General features: G+C 41.9%; 1 protein-coding gene across 1 annotated transcript in view; it reads left to right on the forward strand.

The window, feature by feature from the left end:
- SLC25A20 (solute carrier family 25 member 20) overlaps positions 1 to 18,930 on the forward strand; it is a 31,750-nt gene that overhangs the window by 9,364 nt on the left and 3,456 nt on the right. The window contains exons 3-4 of the mRNA XM_082344991.1: positions 1,190 to 1,317; positions 4,302 to 4,392. Of these exons, the coding sequence (XP_082201117.1) occupies positions 1,190 to 1,317; positions 4,302 to 4,392 (219 nt within the window). The remainder of the gene's footprint in view (positions 1 to 1,189; positions 1,318 to 4,301; positions 4,393 to 18,930) is intronic.

The following is an 18,930-nucleotide window of genomic DNA, read 5'->3' on the forward strand; positions in this document are numbered from 1 at the left end:
TGGTCTCAGATCTTCCTCTTCCTTGATTTACTAACTTGTTTGGTTGAGATATCTATTTGTCTATTTATTGGCTACTACATAGTTCCTTTCATTATCAAACTGTACTAGTGAAAATTGATGTGCAGTCTTGCTATTGTCTTTAACAGTAAAAACCCCATGTCTTTTTTTTGGGGGGTGCACACTGGGCGGCTTGAGGGATCTCAGTTTCCCGACCAAGGATTGAATCTGGGCCACAGCAGTGAAAGCCTGGAATCCTAACCACTAGGCCACCAGGGAACTCCCCTCATGTCTTAATACTTGGGAAATACAAAAATTTCTTACACCTCTAATGTCACCCCAAAGAAATCACATTGTACATTCTGTTTTGTAGCCTGCTTTATTTATTTATTTATTTGTTTATTTTTGGCTGCATTGGGTCTTCATTGCTGCATGCAGGCTTTCTCTGGTTGTGGCGAGTGGGGGTTACTCTTTGTTGTGGTGCGCGGGCTTCTCATTGCAGTGGCTTCCCTTGTTGCGGAGCATGGGCTCTAGGCACGCAGGCTCAGTAGTTGTGGCTTGTGGGCTCTAGAGCGCAGGCTCAGTAGTTGTGGCACACAGGCTTAGTTGCTCTGCGACATGTGGGATTTTCCGGGACCAGGGATCGAACCAGGGATCGAACCCGTGTCCCCTGCATTGTTAGGCGGATTCTTAACCACTGCGCCACCAGGGAAGTCCCTGTAGCCTGCTTTTTTTTCACTTAGTAGTCTCTTCTCATGTTACAACATGATTTTATGGCTATGTGATCGTCCATTTATGGAGTTCCCATAATGTGTCTCAATCTCCTATTTGGGAATTTTTAGGTTCATTCCAGAATCTTGCTACTTAATAAATTCCTGATGTCATTCTTTATTATATCTGAGTATTTCCTTAGAATACATTTCTAGACAGAGAATTTTCTGATGAAAGTGTAAGCTACATATTTCCAGATTGCCTTCCAGAATAGGAGCTGTTTTCAGTTTCTCCAGCAGTGTATGAGAAGACAACTGTTTCTGATAAATGTGGGAGTATTCTTCCTTTTAAAAGCTCTCCTTGCTTGGAGGGGAGGTGAAGGAAGGAGGCCACAGGTCAGAGGACACACTGCTTCCCTGTTTCAGTGATGTAAAAGTTAGCTGTGTCTGTAAACAGCTTCCACTTCTGTGATTCCTTGCAGGGCATCACGGGTCTATATCGGGGCATGGCCGCCCCCATCCTTGGGGTCACCCCCATGTTTGCCGTGTGCTTCTTTGGGTTTGGTTTGGGGAAGAAACTGCAACAAAAACACCCAGAGGATGTGCTCAGGTGAGTACTTACAAGCTTGGAGGACTCGATGCTGTTCTGCTTGGTGGTGTGACACAGGTTAAGGGGAAGAACCTTGGCTGACAGGCAGTGACTGTCCTCCTGGGTCCCCAGGGCTAGCTCCTGGTTGCTCCACGTGAGGGAGGTACTTGAGTTTTCCTTTGCCCTGTGAACCAAAAGGGAAAAAGAAAAACTCAGATCCCTCCCCCACCCCCTTATTAGGTTGTCATAATTTCTTCTGTGAGGTAGTATCGCTTAACCCCACAGCATTGGGAGGTCTGAATGCTAAAATGTGTGTGCCACGAAGGTACCTGGTGGTGCAGTAATGACAGCAGCAGCCTTGTTTCCCATCACCTGGTTGGGAGAAGGGAAGGTTCCAACTTTTGTTTTACTTCATTTTAATATAATTATTTCAGATATTGGTTTCTCTGGTTTTTTTAAAAATTTAATTAATTAATTAATTTGGCTGCATTGGGTCTTTGTTGCTGTGCACAGGCTTCCTCTAGTTGTGGCAAGCGGGGGCTACTCTTCTTTGCAGTGTGTGGGCTTCTCATTGCGGAGGCTTCTCTTGTTGCAGAGCATGGGCTCTAGGCACGTGGGCTCCGTAGTTGTGGTGTGCGGGCTTCAGTAGTTGTGGCACGCGGGCTCAGTAGTTGTGTCTTGCGGACTCTAGAGAGCAGGTTCAGTAGTTGTGGTGCATGGGCTTAGTTGCTCCACGGCATGTGGGATCTTCCCGGACCAGGGCTTGAACCCGTGTCCCCTGCATTGGCAGGCGGATTCTTAACCACTGCGCCACCAGGGAAGTCCCTGGTTTCTCTGTTAAAGTGAAATAAATTAGTATATTTCCTTTCAGTAAACTTTAAGTTAGATTTGGGTATGAAGAGGCAGATGAGGCAGAATTATAGTTCAGAATTTATAAAGTAGTTAATGAAAACAGGCTTCTTGGGATGCAGGGGAATTCTGAGTTGAAACATGGGATGACAAGGCACACTCAGTCTGAGCTGTGCAGGCTGACAACTCCTGGGAGGGGCTGCAGGCAGCACAGGACCCTGGTAGGGTTGGGATTAGGAGCTCAAGGGAGGCAGCCCAGGGTGCCATGCGGTTGTTTTCTGTCACTACTTCAGGCCACAGCAGGCTGAGTAAGGGTCTGGACGTAGATAGAAATGCTCGTAATGTGAAACTCTATTTTTGGAGTCCTTGTGACCCTCTGAATGTGACCAGCTTCTATAAAAAGCCTCAGGTGGCCCCAAATGTGGGTGTGTGGGGCTTCCTTTTGAAACTGTGTTTGACTCTTGGTAGTCCAAATGTCCTATGGACACATGTCCTCTCTGAGCACCTGGTCTTTTAGCTCATGTGCCAGCTCACAAGGGCCATGCACAAGGACCCCCGTGGGTTCACTGCTAGTACTTCAGCCTGTGGGTTGTATTCCCTGTACTATCGTGTCAGTCCTCAGAGAAGCACCCTTCCTGCTTAAGCAAAGGTTGAGACACTCAGGTCCCTGCCCCCATAATCCTGCCGTGCTCTTAATCCTGAATGTCAACCCTGCGACCTTCCACTCCCTGCAGTAGTGTTTGGGGACGGTATGGAAAGGAACATTACCAGGACCTTGGGTCCAGCACTCACAGATGCTTCCCTGGTGTGGGGGTGAAGGGTGGCAGAATGGGCCACCCACGTAGGGTGTCTGCATGGTACCCTGTGCACACACAGAGACCCTGTTCAGAGGAAAGTCCTCAGTCCCGGGAGATGGAGGTATGTCCAGCCTAAGGTCTGGGCATACATGGAAGAATAGATGTTGGTCTCATGAGGGGAAGTTTCATTGCTGAGAGGGCTCCTCTTGGGGACAGCAGTGTGAACTGAGACTGTAAAGGAGGCCATGCATGAAAGCAAGTCTCCTGACTGTTGAACAATCAGCTTGTGTGCTGGGCTTGCATGCCTGAGGTAGTTGTGTGAGTGCCTGGAAAAAACAGGGCCATTGAGACTGGTGCCCTGCCTGGAAGGAAGGACCTGAAGTGGATGTCTCCCTTTCCCCATTTGACATCTGTCCTCCAGGTTTTGGGCTCCTTGTAGGGTGGGACAGGCCTGAAGGCTCAGCTGTCAGAGGCTTGGGGTTAGGAGGGGCCTGCGGCTCAGGCAAGAAAGTGAAGTTTTTCAACAACATTTGCTAAATTGTGGGGACACTATTGAAATGCTAATTGTAACTCTGTGCTCCACTGCCTCCGGACCAGTCTGGTATAGCTAATCTTAGAAAGAAAAGGAGATGCCAGAGGTGGGACAAGCAGTGACGCTAGGAGCCTCCAATTCCTCCAAATATTCAGTGTGGTTCATTCTGTGAGGGCCATGGTAAGAATCCATATCTCTGGCCACTGGGGGACTATTCCCTGCATGGAAGGCCACAGGACCCATCATGTCTCTGGGTACCATCCCTGACTGGGCCCTTCCTAGCATCTTATGACACATTCCTCACAACTGGCTTGGCTGCCCCTTAGCCTGTGGAAGTGGCCACAGCCGTTCCTCTGTCCTTTGTGAATCTTGGCTTAAAATGTTCTCAGGCCCTTGGTGATCCAGAGGAGGCGAGATTGGAGGGGAACTGGGGTTGACTGAGGTCTACATTCTGGGTTAGAGGCTTTTTTCCACAACAACCCTGAACTTTACAGATCAAGGCACAGAGATGTCTGGAAACTCGTCCATAGTCACTGTGCATGGCAGGCCGGGGAGGAAACTTCTCCCATGGGTGAGACCATCTGAGTGTGCATGTGGGCCTCGTGACCAAGCTCATATTGCTCTTGGCACTGAGACCCCTGCCTTGGGAAATTTGACGTCAGAATATACCTAGAACTTGGATTTTGTGTGAAATATGCTTTATTTGTGCTGGACTTCTGCCCAGTCCAAGTACTTATTTTTTCTTTCAAAGTTCTCTTTGCTGGGATTGCCTCTGTTCTGGGTGGTTAGTCACAGGTTCTTGCCTCTTGTTTTTGTTTTCAATACAGCTACCCCCAACTATTTGCAGCTGGGATGTTATCTGGTGTATTCACCACGGGAATTATGACCCCTGGAGAACGGATCAAGTGCTTGTTACAGGTGAGGGTGTGATCTGGGGTGGGGGGATATGATTTGGGGGGAGGTGGCTAGCTTTTTCCATTGGGTATACAATTTTGTGTGGATATTTATGTCCTTTCACCCTTTATAAAGACTTCAGGTCAGGTGTGCAAAACAGTTTCAAGGTTTTCAGGAACATGGAAGCAATCGTAGTAGAATCAAGAACCAGGACAGTGTAACAAATCAACCAAATGTCACACCTGTGACGGGTCAGCTCAGACTTATCCACCCTTATTAGCAGCTACTTCAGGAACTCTGAAAGGTGAGTCATGTCTCATCAGAGGTGGAAGGGAGGCTGCTCCTGCCTAACATGTTATGTCTCTGCCATTTGCCCAAAGGCTCAGTGCCCTTTAAGTGTCTGGCTTGTTCCCAGGCCAAGGGTGTGAACTGACTGCCTGCCTTACCACACAGGGCTCCTTTTTAAAAAAGTGTTACTGCTTTTTTCTTCTAATGGCTGAAGCAATTTAACACACAGTCTTTGCTAGAAAAATTTTGGTAATGCAGAGAAGCACACAGAAAACAATGTATTTATCACCCATGATACCACCCCACTGTTATGCTTTCTGTGTGAATTCTTCTAGTCTTTTTGGTAAACGTGTATTAAAAAAAGTTATCTTTTGAAATAAAATTGGGGTCACATATTGCAATAGTTTTGTAACCAGCTTTTTTCATTTGATATGTCACAATATTTTTGTGATTTTTTTTCTCAGGCGTCATTTTCTATATTTTATTTCAATACATGGCTGTCATTTACCCAATAATCCCTTATCTGGGGACATGACAAATTATATGACATAGTGAAGATCTTTGTAAATAAGTCTCTGCATGTGTTCCTGATTATTTTCTTAGGATAAATGTCTAGACTTGAAATTAGTATGATTAAAGGTATGTACTTTTTTTTTGAAGGTATGTACTTTTTAAAATGGTTTTTAATGCATTTTACTAAATGGCCCTCCTATAAAAGTCTGTCATTTTCTATTCCTGTCAATAGTATAAGAGCTCTTACTTCCCAGCAGACTCTGTGGCATCTAATTTACAATCTCTGCTAGTCTGATGGGTGAAAAATTTGCATTGTTTTAATTTTTCTTGCTTTTAATTGTTGGTGAGGTTAATTTTTTTTTTTTTTTTTTTTTGGTGAGGTTAATTTTTTTGATGCGTATTAGCTGTTTGTATTTTTCCTTTGTGAAATGCCTATTTGTGTTCTTTGCTCATTTGTTTTTCTATTGACTTATAAAAGCTTTGGACATGTTTGAATTTATTATTTTGTTTTATTTATTTATTTTTGGCTGTGTTGGGTCTTCGTTGCAGCGTGGGCTCTCTCTAGTTGCCGCGAGCAGGGGCTACTCTGTTGCGGTGCGCGGGCTTCTCATTGTGGTGGCTTCTCTTGTTGCAGAGCACGGGCTCTAGGTGCGCGGGCTTCAGTGGTTGCAGGACATGGGCTCAGTAGTTGTTGCACGCGAACTCTAGAGTGCAGGCTCAGTAATTGTGGTGCACGGGCTTAGTTGCCCTGCAGCATGTGGGATCTTACCGGTTCAGGGATTGAACCCGTGTCCCCTGCATTGGCAGGCGGATTCTTTTTTTTTTTTTTTTTTTTTTAAAGGAATTCCTTTATTTTTATTATTTATTTATTTATTTATTTATTTTTGGCTGTGTTGGGTCTTCGTTTCTGTGCAAGGGCTTTCTCTAATTGCGGCAAGCAGGGGCCACTCTTCATCGCAGTGCGTGGGCCTCTCACTATCGCGGCCTCTCTTGTTGCGGAGCACAAGCTCCAGATGCACAGGCTCAGTAGTTGTGGCTCACGGGCCCAGTTGCTCCGCGGCATGTGGGATCTTCCCAGACCAGGGCTCGAACCCGTGTCCCCTGCATTAGCAGGCAGATTCTCAACCACTGCGGCAGGCGGATTCTTAACCTCTGTGCCACCAGGGAAGTCCCCAATTTATTATTTTTAAAGATTTTTATACAATTTTTAAAGGTTACACTCCATTTACAGTTATTACAAAATATTGGCTGTATTCCCCAAGTTGTACAATACATCCTTGTAGCCTGTCTTACACCCAATAGTTTGTACCTGTCACTCCCCCACCCCTAAAACCTTTGGACCTATTAAGGTTATTAATTTCTTATCATATTTGGCAAGTCTTTTTCATGCTTTGCATTCATCATTTAATTTTGTGCATTTTTTAAATTAAATTTTTTTATTTTGAGATACTTATAGATTCACATACAGTTGTAAGAAATAATACAAAGGGAAAAAAAGAAATAAATAATACAAAAGGATCCCACGTACCCTTTACTCAGTTCTTCCACAGAGGTAATATATTGTAAAATTATAGTACAATATCACAACCAGAATATTGACATTGTTACAGTCAAGATACAGAACAATTCCATCATGCCAAGGATCCTTCATGTAGCCCTTTAATAGCCACATTCACTTCCCTTACCCCACTCCAGTCCTTAACCACCCCAGCAACCACTAATCTGAACTCTATAAGCCTGTAATTTCAAGACTTATATAAATGGAACTATATAGTATGTAAACTTTTCAGATTGGCTTTTTCAACTCAACCTAATTTTCTGGAGATTCATACAGATTGTTGCATATATAAATAGTTCATTCCTTTTTAGTAGTCCATGGTGTGGATGTACTACAAATATGTTTAACTTTTCATCCATTGAAGGACATCTGGGTTGTTTTCAGTTTTTGGCTATTATAAATAAAGATGCTATAAACATTCATGTACAGAGGTTTTTCTGAGAAAATCAGTCTTCGTTTCTCTGGGATAAATGCCCAGGAGTATAATTGCTGAGTCATGTGGTAGTTGCATGTTTAGTGGGGTTTTTTTTTTTTTTTTTTTGGGTTTTTTTGGCCACACCGCATCAGCATGTGGAATCTTAGTTCGCCCATCAGGGATCAAACCTGTGTACCCTGAAGTGGAAGTGTGGAGTCTTAACCACTGGATCTCCAGGGAAGTCCCATGCGTGTTAGTTTTTAAAGAAACTACCAAACAGTTTTTTCAGAGTAGCTCTATCATTTTACATTTCCACCAGCAATGTATGAGTGATCCAGTTTCTCTGCATCCTCACCAACATTTGGTGTTGTCACTGTTCTTAATTTTAGCCATTCTGATAGGTGTGTAGTGATATCTCATTTTAATTTGTATTTTCCTAATAGCTGAAGATGTTGAACATCTTTTCCTGTGCTCATTTGCTATATGTATATCCTGTTTGGTGAAATGTTTGTTCATGTGTTTTGCCCATTTTCTAATTGGATTATTTGTTTTTTTATTATTGAGTTTTGAGAGTCCTTTATTCTAGATACTAGTGCTTTGTCAGATATGTGGTTTGCAAATATTTTCTTCCAGTCTATAGTTTGTCTTTTCATCCTCTCAGCAGAGTCTTTTGAGCAAACATTTTAAATTTTGATGAAGTCCAGTTTGTTAATTTTTCTTTTATGGATTGGGTTTTGGGTGTTTGGGGCATCAGGTCTTAAGAACTCTTTACCTAGCCTGCAATCCCAAAGATTTTCTAATATGTTTTTCCAAAAGTTTTATCTATAGTTTACCTTTTACATTTAAGTCTGTGACTCCATTTTGAGTTAATATTTGTATTATGTATGAGAATTAGGTCAGAGTTCTTTTATTTTTTTCTTTTCCCTAGGGCTGTCCAATTGCACCATACCATTTGCTGAAGAGACTTATCTTTCTTCCACTGACTTGTGTTTGCATCTTTGTTAAAAATCAGTTGGGCATATTTGTGTGGGTCTACTTCTGGGTACTCTAGTTTCTTCCATTGATTTATGCATCTATCCCTTCATGAATACTACAGTCTTGATTAGTATAGCCATATACTAAGTCTTGAAATTGACTAGACTGATGCCTCCCACTTTATTCTTTAAAAAAAAAATGGGGACTTCCCTGCTGGCGCAGTGGTTAAGAATCCGCCTGCCAACGCAGGGGACACGGGTTCAAGCCCTGGTCTGGGAAGATCTCACATGCCTCGGAGCAACTAAGCCCATGCACCACAACTGCTCAGCCTCTGCTCTAGAGCCTGAGAACCACAACTACTGAACCCGTGTGCCACAACTACTGAAGTCTGCGCTGCTCCACAACAGGAGAAGCCACCGCAATGAGAAGCCCTGCGCACCACAACGAAGAGTAGCCCCCACTCGCCGCAACTGGAGAAAGCCCGTGTGCAGCAACGAAGACCCAACACAGCCAAAAATAAATAAATTAATTAATTAATGAAAAAAATTGTTCTAGCTATTCTAATTCCTTTGTATTGGGTTGGCCAAAAAGTTCGCTCGGGTTTTTCCGTAACATCTTACAGAAAACTTTTTGGCCAACCCAATATTTCCATGTAAATTTTAGGATAATTTAGAAAATTGAGAAAAATCTTGCTGAGATTATGTTAAACCTATAGGTCAGTTTGGGTAGAATTAACACATTATTTTGAGTCTTCCAATACATGGACATGTTATATCTCTCCATTTATTTAGAACTTTAATTTCTTTCATCAGCATTGTGTAGTTTTCAGCATATAAGCTCTTAATGTGTTTTCTTATATACCTAAGTGCTTCTCTCTTAATTTGACTTTGTAAAATGGCATTGTAAATGGTATTATAATTTTAATTTTTTTGTCTACATTTTCATTGCTAGTTTGTAGAAATACAATTGATTTTTGTATGTTAATCTTGTATCATGTGAACCTTCCTGAGTGCCCTTATTAATTCTAGGATTTTTTTTTGGTAGATTCTTTGGGATTTCCTATGTAGATAATCATGTTATTTGCAAATAGGGACAGTTTTATTTCTTCATTTCTAATCTGTTTACCTTTTATTTCCTTATTTCACTGGCTAGAATTTCCAGTACTATGTTGAATAAGAGTGATGAGAATGGATATTTTTGCCTTGTTCCCAATCTCATGGGGCAGTATTCACTATTTCACTGTTAAATATGATGTTAGATGTAGTTTTTTGTTTGTTTGTTTAGTTTTTTTGGCCACGCCACGCTGGATGTAGGATCTTAGTTCCCCGAACAGGGATGGAACACAGTGCCCCCTGCAGTGGAAGTGCGGAGTCTTAACCACTGGACCACCAGGGAGGTCCCAGATGTAGTTTTTTTGATAGATGCTCTTTATCAAGTTGAGAAAGTTACCTTCTTTTCCTCTTTTTCTGAGAGTTTTCTCATGAATGGATATTGACTTATGTCAAATTCTTTTTCTTCATTTATTAATGTGATCGTGTGATTTTTCTCCTTTAACCTCTTAATTCGGTGAATTACATCAATCGATGTTTGAATCCTGAACCAATTTTGCATTGCTGGAATAAACCCCCCAACTTTGTCATAGTGTATAATTCTTTTTATATACTGCTGAGTTCTATTTTCTTATATTTTGTTAAGTATTTTTGCATCTATAGTCACGAGAGATATTAGTGTGTCATTTTTTTTTCTGTCTTGTCTTTGTCTGGTTTTGGTATCAGAATAATGCTATCTTCATAAAATGAATTGGGAATTGTTCCCTCTTCTGTTTTCTGAGAGGGATTATGTAGAATTGGTGTTCATTTTTCTATAAACATTTGGTAGAATTTTATAGTGAAACCATATAGGCTTGGAGATTGTGGGGGAGGAATTATTAAATTATGAATTCAATTTTCTTAATAGTTACAGTGCTATTCAAATTACTTATTTCATATTGGGAAAATTGTGGTAGTTTTTTTTTTTTAATATTTTATTATTTATTTATTTGGTTGTGCCAGTTCTTAGTTGCGGCAGGTGGGCTCCTTAGTTGTGGCTTGCCAGCTCCTTAGTTGTGGCATGTGAACTCCTAGTTGCGGTTGCATATAGGATCTGGTTCCCCGACCAGGGATCGAACCTGGGCCTCCTACACTGGGAGCACGGAGTCTTATCCACTGTGCCACCAGGGAAGTCCCTGTGGTAGTTTTTGTTTTTGTTTTTTTATCTGAGTTGTCAAATGTGTGTGTGTAAAGTTGTTTGTAGTATTCCCTTATTGTCCTTTATACATTGGCAGATTCTGTGGTGTTATCTTCTGTTTTATTCCTGGTATTAATAATTTGTGGGGCTTCCCTGGTGGCACAGTGGTTAAGAATCCGCCTGCTAATGCAGGGGACACGGGTTTGAGCCCTGGTCTGGGAAGATCCCACATGCTGCGGAGCAACTAAGCCCATGCGCCCCAACTACTGAGCCTGCACTGTAGAGCCCGCGAGCCACAACTACTGAAGCCCTCATGCCTAGAGCCTGTGCTCCTCAGCAAGAGAAGCCACTGCAATGAGAAGCCTGCACACCGCAACGAAGAGTAGCCCCCACTCGCCACAACTAGAGAAAGCCTGCGTGCAGCAGCGAAGACCCAACACAGCCAAAAATAAATAAATTAATTAATTAATAAAAAAATATTAATTTGTGACTTCGCTCTTTTTTTTTCTTTGTCAGTCTCACTTGAGGTTTGTCAGTTTTATTGATCTTTTCAAAAAAGATTTTTCTTTCTTTCTTTTTTTTTTTTTTTTGGCCATGCCATGCGGCTTGCGGGATCTCAGCTCCCTGAACCCAGGCCATGGCAGTGAAAGCCCAGAATCCTAACCACTAGGCCACCAGGGAACTCACCTCATTGACTTTCTTTATTGTTTTTCTGTTTTCAATTTCATTGGTTTCTGCTTGTTTTTTATTATTTACTTCCTTTTGCTTGTTTTGGGTTTTGTTGCTTTTCTTTTTGTTTTTTTTTTTAGGTGTTTGAGGTGCAAGCTTAGATTATTGTTATGAGGCTTTTCCTCTTTTCTAACATATGCAGTCTGTGCTATAAAGTTTCCTCTCAGCCCTGCTTTAGCTGTGTGCCACAAACTTCAATATATTTTAATTTTCAGTCAGTTCAGTGTGTTTTCTTTTTCTTTTTTTTAATATTTATTATTTATTTTGCTGTGTCAGGTCTTAGTTGCAGCATGCAGGATGTTTTAGTTGCGGCATGAAAACTCTTCGTTGTGGCATGTGGGATCTAGTTCCCTGACCAGGGATCTAACCCAGGCCCCCTGTATTGAGAGCACGGAGTCTTAGCCACTGGACCACCAGGGAAGTCCCAGTTCAGTGTGTTTTCTAATTTCCTTTGAGACTTCCTTTTTTAATTACTTAGGAGAGTGTTGTTCAGTTTTCAAGTGTTGTAGATTATTGATTTCTAGTTTGAGTCCATTGTGATTGGAAAACATTCTGTATTATTTATATTCTTTTAAATTTCTTGAGGTTTATGGCCTTGGATATGGTTTATCTTGGTCCATGTTCCACGGGCATTTGAAAAAAATGTGTGTTCTGCTGTCATTTGGTGGAGTAATCTATAAATGTCAATTATATCCTTTTGGTTGATGGTGTTGTTGAGTTCTTCTCTATCCTTGATGATTTTCTGTCTAGTTGTTCTACCTATTTGTTGATGGAGGAATTTGAAATCTCCAACTGTAATTGTGAGTTTGTTTGTTTCTTCTTTCAGTTCTATCAGTTTTGCTTCACATAGTTTGCAGCTTTTTTGTTTAATGTATACACGTTTAGGATTGCTATGTCTTCTTGGTGGATTGGCCCTTTTATCACTATGTAATGTCCCTCATATTACCATTACATAATATCCCATATTTTTGCTTACTATGTTCTTCCTTCTTTCCTGATGTTCCAGGGTTCCTTCTTTTAGAGTTTCTTTTCTATTTAAAGAACTTCCTTTAGCCATTCTTTTGGGGTAGGTCTGTGAATGACAAAGTCTCTTAGTTTTCCTTCATCTAAGAATGCCTAATTTCCCCTTTATTCCTGAAAAATATTTTCACTTGACATAGGGTTCTGGGATTACAGTTCTTTTCTCTTTCTTTCTTTCTTTCTTTTTCTTTCTTTCTTCCTTTCTCTCTCTCCCTCTCTTTTCTTTCTTTCTTTCTTTCTCTTCTTTCTTTCGTTGTGTTGGGTCTTCATTGCTGCATGTGGGCTTTCTCTAGTTTCATCAAACGGGGGCTACCCTTCGTTGTGGTGTGCAGGCTTTTCATTGTGGTGGTTTCTCTTGTTGTGGAGCTTGGGCTTTAGGCACGCAGGCTTCAGTAGTTGTGGCACGTGGGCTCAGTAATTGTGGCTCTTGGGCTCTAGAGCGCAGGCTCAGTAGTTGTGGCACACGGGCTTAGTTGCTCCATGGCACGTGGGATCTTCCTGGACCAGGGCTCAAACCTGTGTCCCCTGCATTGGCAGGCGGATTCTTAACCTACAGTTCTTTTCTTTCAGCTCCCGAAAGCTACTGTGCCCCTTCCTTCTGCCCTCCCTGGTTTCTGCTGTCATTCTAATTGTTTTTTTCAATAGGCAATGTGTTATTTTTCTCTGGCTACTCTTAAGCTTTTTTCTCTGTCTTTAGTTTTCAACTAAGTTCACTTGTGATGTGTTATGGCATGGATTTATTTGGGTGTATTCTGTTTAGGGTTCGCTCAGCTTCTTAAATCTATATGTTTATGTTTTGCCAAATTTGGGAAGTTTTCAGCAGTTATTTCTTTGAGTACTTTTTCAGTCCTACCCTCTTTTCTCCTCTTCTTCTGGGACTGTGAGGAAACAAATACTAGATTTTCTGTTACAGCCCCAGGGGTCCCTGAGGTTCTGTTCAGTTTGTTTCAGTTTGTTTTCTTTCTGTTGTTCAGATTGGGTATTTTCCATTGTTCTGTCTTCTAATCCTGATTTTTTTTTCCTCTCTCACCTGTATTCTGCTGTTGAACGAGCCATCCACTGAGCTTTTTTATTTTCCTTTTAATACATTTATTTATTTATTATTTATTTTTGGCTGTGTCAGGTCTTCATTGATGCATGCCGGCTTTCTCTAGTTGTGGCGAGCGGGGGCTACTCTTCGTTGCGGTGTGCAGGCTTTTCATTGTGGTGGCTTCTCTTGTTGCAGAGCACAGGCTTTAGGCGCTCGGGCTTCAGTAGTGTGGCACTCGGGCTCAGTAGTTTTGGTGCATGGGCTTAGTTGCTCTGCGGCATGTGGGATTTTCCCGGACCAGGGCTCGAACCTGTGTCCCCTGCATTGGCAGGCGGATTCTTAACCACTGCACCACCAGGGAAGTCCCCACTGAGCTTTTTATTTCGGTTGTATTTTTCAACTCTAAAACTTCCACTTGGTTCTTCCTCATATCTTCTATTTCTGTGCTGTGCTGATATTTTATTTCTTGCTGTGGCTTTCTAATTTTTTTAATCTGTTTCAAGCATATTAATAATTACTCATTGAAGGATTTTTACAATGGCTGGTTTAAAATCTTTGTCAGATAATTCTAACATCTCTGTCATCTTGGTATTGGCATCTATTGCTTCTTTTTTCTTTCAGTTTGAGATCTTCCTGGTTTTGGACATGTTGTGTGATTTCCAGTTGGAACCTGGATATTTGCATACTTTATTGAGATTCTGGATCCTATTTAATCTTTCCATTTTAGTTGGCTTTCTTTGACACCACTCCAGTAGGAAGGGAGGGATGCTGCCTTGTTACTGCCAAGTGGAAGTGGAAGTCTAGGTGACCCACTCGACCTCTGTTGACACTTGAGGGTGGGGCACTTCTTTTTACTGCTGGGTGGATGTGGGAGTTCCAGTGTCTCTACTGACACCACAGGACAGGAGGGTGATGGTTACAGGCTGTCAGGGATGAAAGTCCTTATTCCGTACTTGGCCTTTTCTGACTCCACCCAGGTAGCCCACGTAGCATGTTGGGTACCCTGTTACAGCCCTGCGAAGGTGGAAGTCTGGGCTCCCCACAGGGTCTTTGCTGGTGTGGATGAGGGCGAGGCCACAGTTTTTTCTATGGTGTATGGGTAGAGTAGAGTGGTTTTTGTCTAAAGATTTTCTGTCTTTCTAGGCTGTTCCTTTTCTGGTCCTTTGTCTAGAGAATGCAGGCTTTTGTTGATGCTTCTTTTTCATCTGTGCTTGTTGGTATTCCTGGATTGCCAGTTTCTTCTGCTTTAAGTCTGAGATATATCAAAAAAGAAAATCCAGGGGACTCACCAGTATGTCATTGCTCAAGTCCCAAGGTCCCTAACCAGTCTGCTTCTTCTCTCCAAACTTTCAGAGTCCTCTTATATTTATTTAAAACAAATAATGTCTAGAGTTTTTTGTTGTACTTAGCAGGAGGATTGGGAAAATAATTCTTAGATGTCTGTATATTGATTTTGAGTTAGGGAATGTTTGTTTTCAGTAGCCTTGTCCCTTAGTCTTTTCCGTCATGGCTTCTTCCATCTCTTTTATGCCTGAAGTCCTTTTCTGCTCCTAGATGAGACAGTCCCCATCTATATTCTCCCCTTGCACTCCTCCACTCTGCTGGGTGACTACTTTGTAACTCTCTTCTCTTCTCAAACCCCTACCCTCTCAGGAGATGACCTGGCTTTTTTAAAAATTATTATTAATTAATTTATTTATTTTTGGCTGCGTTGGGTCTTCGTTGCTGTGCGTGGGCTTTCTCTAGTTGCGGCAAGTGAGGGCTACTCTTCGTTGCAGTGCGCGGGCTTCTCATTGCGGTGGCTTCTCTTGTTGCAGAGCATGGGCTCTAGGTGTGCGGGCTTCAGTAGTTGTGGCATGCGGGCTCAGTAGTTGTGGCTCATGGGCTCTAGAGCGCAGGCTCAGTAGTTGTGGCACACAGGCTTAGTTGCTCCACGGCACGTGGAATCTTCCCGGACCAGGGCTCGAACCCGTGTCCCCTGCATTGGCAGGTGGTTTCTTAACCACTGCACCACCAGGGAAGTCCCCTGGCTTTCTACTTCACTGAGAAAACTGAAACTACCAGAAGAAGACTTTACCAGATGCCCTCCACTGCCTCCACTCACCCACTGGCATCTAACTACATCTGTGGCTGCCTGGCTGTTTCCCCCACGAATGTCCCATGCTTCTGTTTGACCCCACATCCTACCCCCTCTTGCCCATCCAGAGACCTTGCTTCAACAATTCTTCTTTCTCTCTCCTTCAGCATCAGTTTTTGCTCTCCAATGGATTGTTCTCTTCAGCAATAAAAGCATAAACATGCTTGTATTTTCACCTTAAAAATACAAACTTCTCTCTATTTTATCTTCCACATCCATTTCTGTGCTTCCTGTCTTTGCTCCCCTTTACATCAAAACTCTTTGAAAAAGTTTTTTGTTTTTGTGTTTTTTTCCTACTCTTTGTCTCTAGTCCCCCCTCTCTAATTGTCAAACCCACATCAGACTGGCTTTTGCCTCACAACTCCAACAAAAGTACTTTTGTCAAGATCACCAGTGACCTTTTTTTTTTTTAAAAAACATTTATTTATTTATTTATTTTTGGCTGTGTCTGGTCTTAGTTGCAGTGTGCAGGCTCTTTGTTGCGGCACACAGGCTTCTCTCTAGTTGCGGCAGGCGGGCTTAGTTGCCCTGTGGCGTCTGGGATCTTAGTTCCCCAACCAGGGATCGAACCCGCGTCCCCTGCACTGGAAGGCGGATTCTTAACCACTGGACCACCAGGGACGTCCCACCAGTGACTTTTACACTAAATCCAACGTTCAGTTCTTGGGCCTGGACATTGATCCATCTTGATCCATCAACAGAATTGGACTCAGCTGGTCCCCCATCTTCCTTGAAGATCTATCTTCACTTGGCTTCTCTCCTGACTTTCCTCCTGCCTACTTGGCTGCTCCTTTTCTATGTCCGTTGTTGGTTTATCCTCATCTTCTCAATCTTTTAATGTTCATGTGCACAAGGCTCAGTCATATTACACTCATCTCGTTGATGATTTCTTCTTGTCTCATGACTTTTAGACACCATCTGTATAATAATGAGTTTCCAGTTTATATCTCCAACTGAGACTTTTCCTGAACTCTGGACTAGTTTATCCAACATTTCTGTTGGATGTTAGTAGGCACCTCAGAGTCACCATGTGCAAAACTGAACTCCTGGTCTTCCTCAATACCTGCTTTACCTACAACCTTCTGCAGCTCAGTTGGTGGCAATACCATCTGTCTAGTTGTTCAGCCCTAAAACCCAGGAGTTCTCCTAGATTGTACACTTTGTCTCACTGTACATATCCCATTTGTTGAACAGTTAAGCTGGCTTTCAGCAGATCACCAATCTACCCCATCCCATCACCTCCATTGCAACCACATTGCTCCAGGTCACCTTCAGCACTGTCCTGGATGACTGTGAGGGCCTCCTCACTTGTTTCCCTGCTTATAGTCTATACCACACATAATAGTGAGAAAATTCTGTTAATATGTCAATTCCATGCCCAGTCCTCTTTGACCCCCCAGGTCACTGTGAGTCAGCTTCAGCATCCTCTGATAACATGGGCCTCTGTGCCATTCCTCAGATACACCAGGCTCACTTGTGCCGGGATCATCTGGGGAAGTTATATTTTTAAAAAAGCCATTGATACTCAATTGACATTGTCTTAAATTTATTATTTTTAGAAAAATTGACATCTTCCTGATTGAAAACTTTTCTGAAAACTTTTCCTAACCAGAACTATGACTCCCTTTTTATTTACCTCTTCTTTTGTGTCCCTTGGAAAGGTTTTAGAGTTTTATTTATGCAAATCCTATTGCTTGATGCACATATATTTTATTGCTTTTTTTTTTTTTTTCCTAAGAACATTCTTTATACCTGAAACAAGTCACACCTCCTGTGACTTCATTGGAAAAACAGAAACTGGAAGAAGTATTTCTGTAACTTTATCAGAGGAACACAGATCAATGTATTTAAAGGAAAGCTTAACTTGAGTTTAGACATGTAAATCAGTTTAGGAGAACATTGTGTACTACCTAGCGTATTCAGGTTTTGCTACTTGAAAGTTGACTATGAATTGATTTTTCTACCTTAATTTAACTAATAAATTTCTAGTCATACCTACTATATTCCTGGCAAGGGGCTAGAGATATCATGATCAACAAGGCCACGTTTTTGCTCTTGGGAATCTCATAGACTTGATTTTCTTCTCCAGTACAAACCAAGCTCTATAGAAAGAGCTAGTTTAAGATATTGCAGATTTCATGAAGGTAGGCACTCACTTGAAAGAATAGCCTTTAAAACTCTTGAGTCCACGCAATTATTTTTCTTGTACTCATTGAAGTTATTAGGTACCTGATAAAAAATAGCAAGAGGTTGCACCGTAAGGAATATTTCTCCTAAATATGGAATATTAGACCAATGAACGTGGACTGTCATATTTCTAGCATTATGGAGAGTTCTGGGTTAGGTGCAGGTGCCCCTTCAAGAAAACTTGATATTAATGTTTCAGTATCAGCAATAAAACAGCACTTCATGTGTTACTTATAAAGGAAGATTTATTACCTTCATATCCTCTTTTTTTTTTAAATTTATTTATTTATTTTTTATTTTTGGCTGTGTTGGGTCTTTGTTGCTGCACGCGGGCTTTTCTGTAGTTGCAGCGAGCAGGGGCTACTCTTCATTGCAGTGCGTGGGCGTCTCATTGGGTGGCTTCTCTTGTTGTGGAACATGGACTCTAGGCGCGCGGGCTTCAGTAGTTGTGGCACTCGGGCTCAGTAGTTGTGGCGCACGGGCTTAGTTGCTCCGTGGCATGTGGGATCTTCCCGGAGCAGGGCTCGAGCCCGTGTCCCCTGCATTGGCAGGCAGATTCTTAACCACTGCGCCACCAGGGAAGCCCCATATCCTCTTAATAATGTATTTCTTCCTTTCATCAGGTATAATCTCATACCACAGCCTTTTGGCCTTAAAGAGTAATTTAATCTTCTTAGTTCAGAAAACCTTTTACGCCTTTATTGCTATTTTTTTTAATTTTAACATCTTTATTGGAGTATAATTCTTTATTGCTATTTGAATGGGATTCTTTTCCATTATTTTTCAACTAGTTATTGTTGGTATGTACAAAAATTTATTGGACTTATATATTTATTTTGTAAGTGTTTCTCCTTGGAGCTATTAAGTCTGAACTCTCTTTCCAGCTTTAATTACTCTTTGGTTGATGCCCTTGTGTGTTCGGATTGCTCTTGACTCTGTACTTGCTGTGGATCCTACATGGGGCTGTCTTTCTCTCAGATCTTTTGTGGGCTACCTCCTGCCTGCCCTCAGGCTCTTGGCTCTTAGGCCCTGGAGCCCAGAGGCTGGGATAGGGGGCCTCTCCTTGGCCCTCTTCTGGCTCTACACAGGACCTCTATCCAGGTATTTAGAGCTCTGAATACAATTTCCAGTTCACCTTCTTTTAACCAAGCTTCATGATCAGTTAGAGCTTGGAGTGGATTTAGTAGTCAATGGATATTTGTTGAAGGAATAAGTGATTGACTGAAGTATTTGTCTCCTCCTTTCTAGACTGCCAACTAGCTTTTTTTATTTTTTATTTTTCCAGCTAGCTTTATTGGGAATGCTCTTGTATTTGGGAACTTATTTTTCAACTTATTTTCCAACTCCTCTGTTGATTTTTTTTTCTAGTCAATGTGAGTATATTTTGCCATATATTCACCTAGCCTTATTTCATAGTAACTTTCACCAATATTGTACATTCTAAATAACTATCGATTTGCCAATGATAGTTATATTTTTCATTG

This window comes from Balaenoptera borealis (genome assembly GCF_965194805.1).
Source record: "Balaenoptera borealis genome assembly, chromosome: 12".
NCBI classification, from domain to species: domain Eukaryota; kingdom Metazoa; phylum Chordata; class Mammalia; order Artiodactyla; family Balaenopteridae; genus Balaenoptera; species Balaenoptera borealis.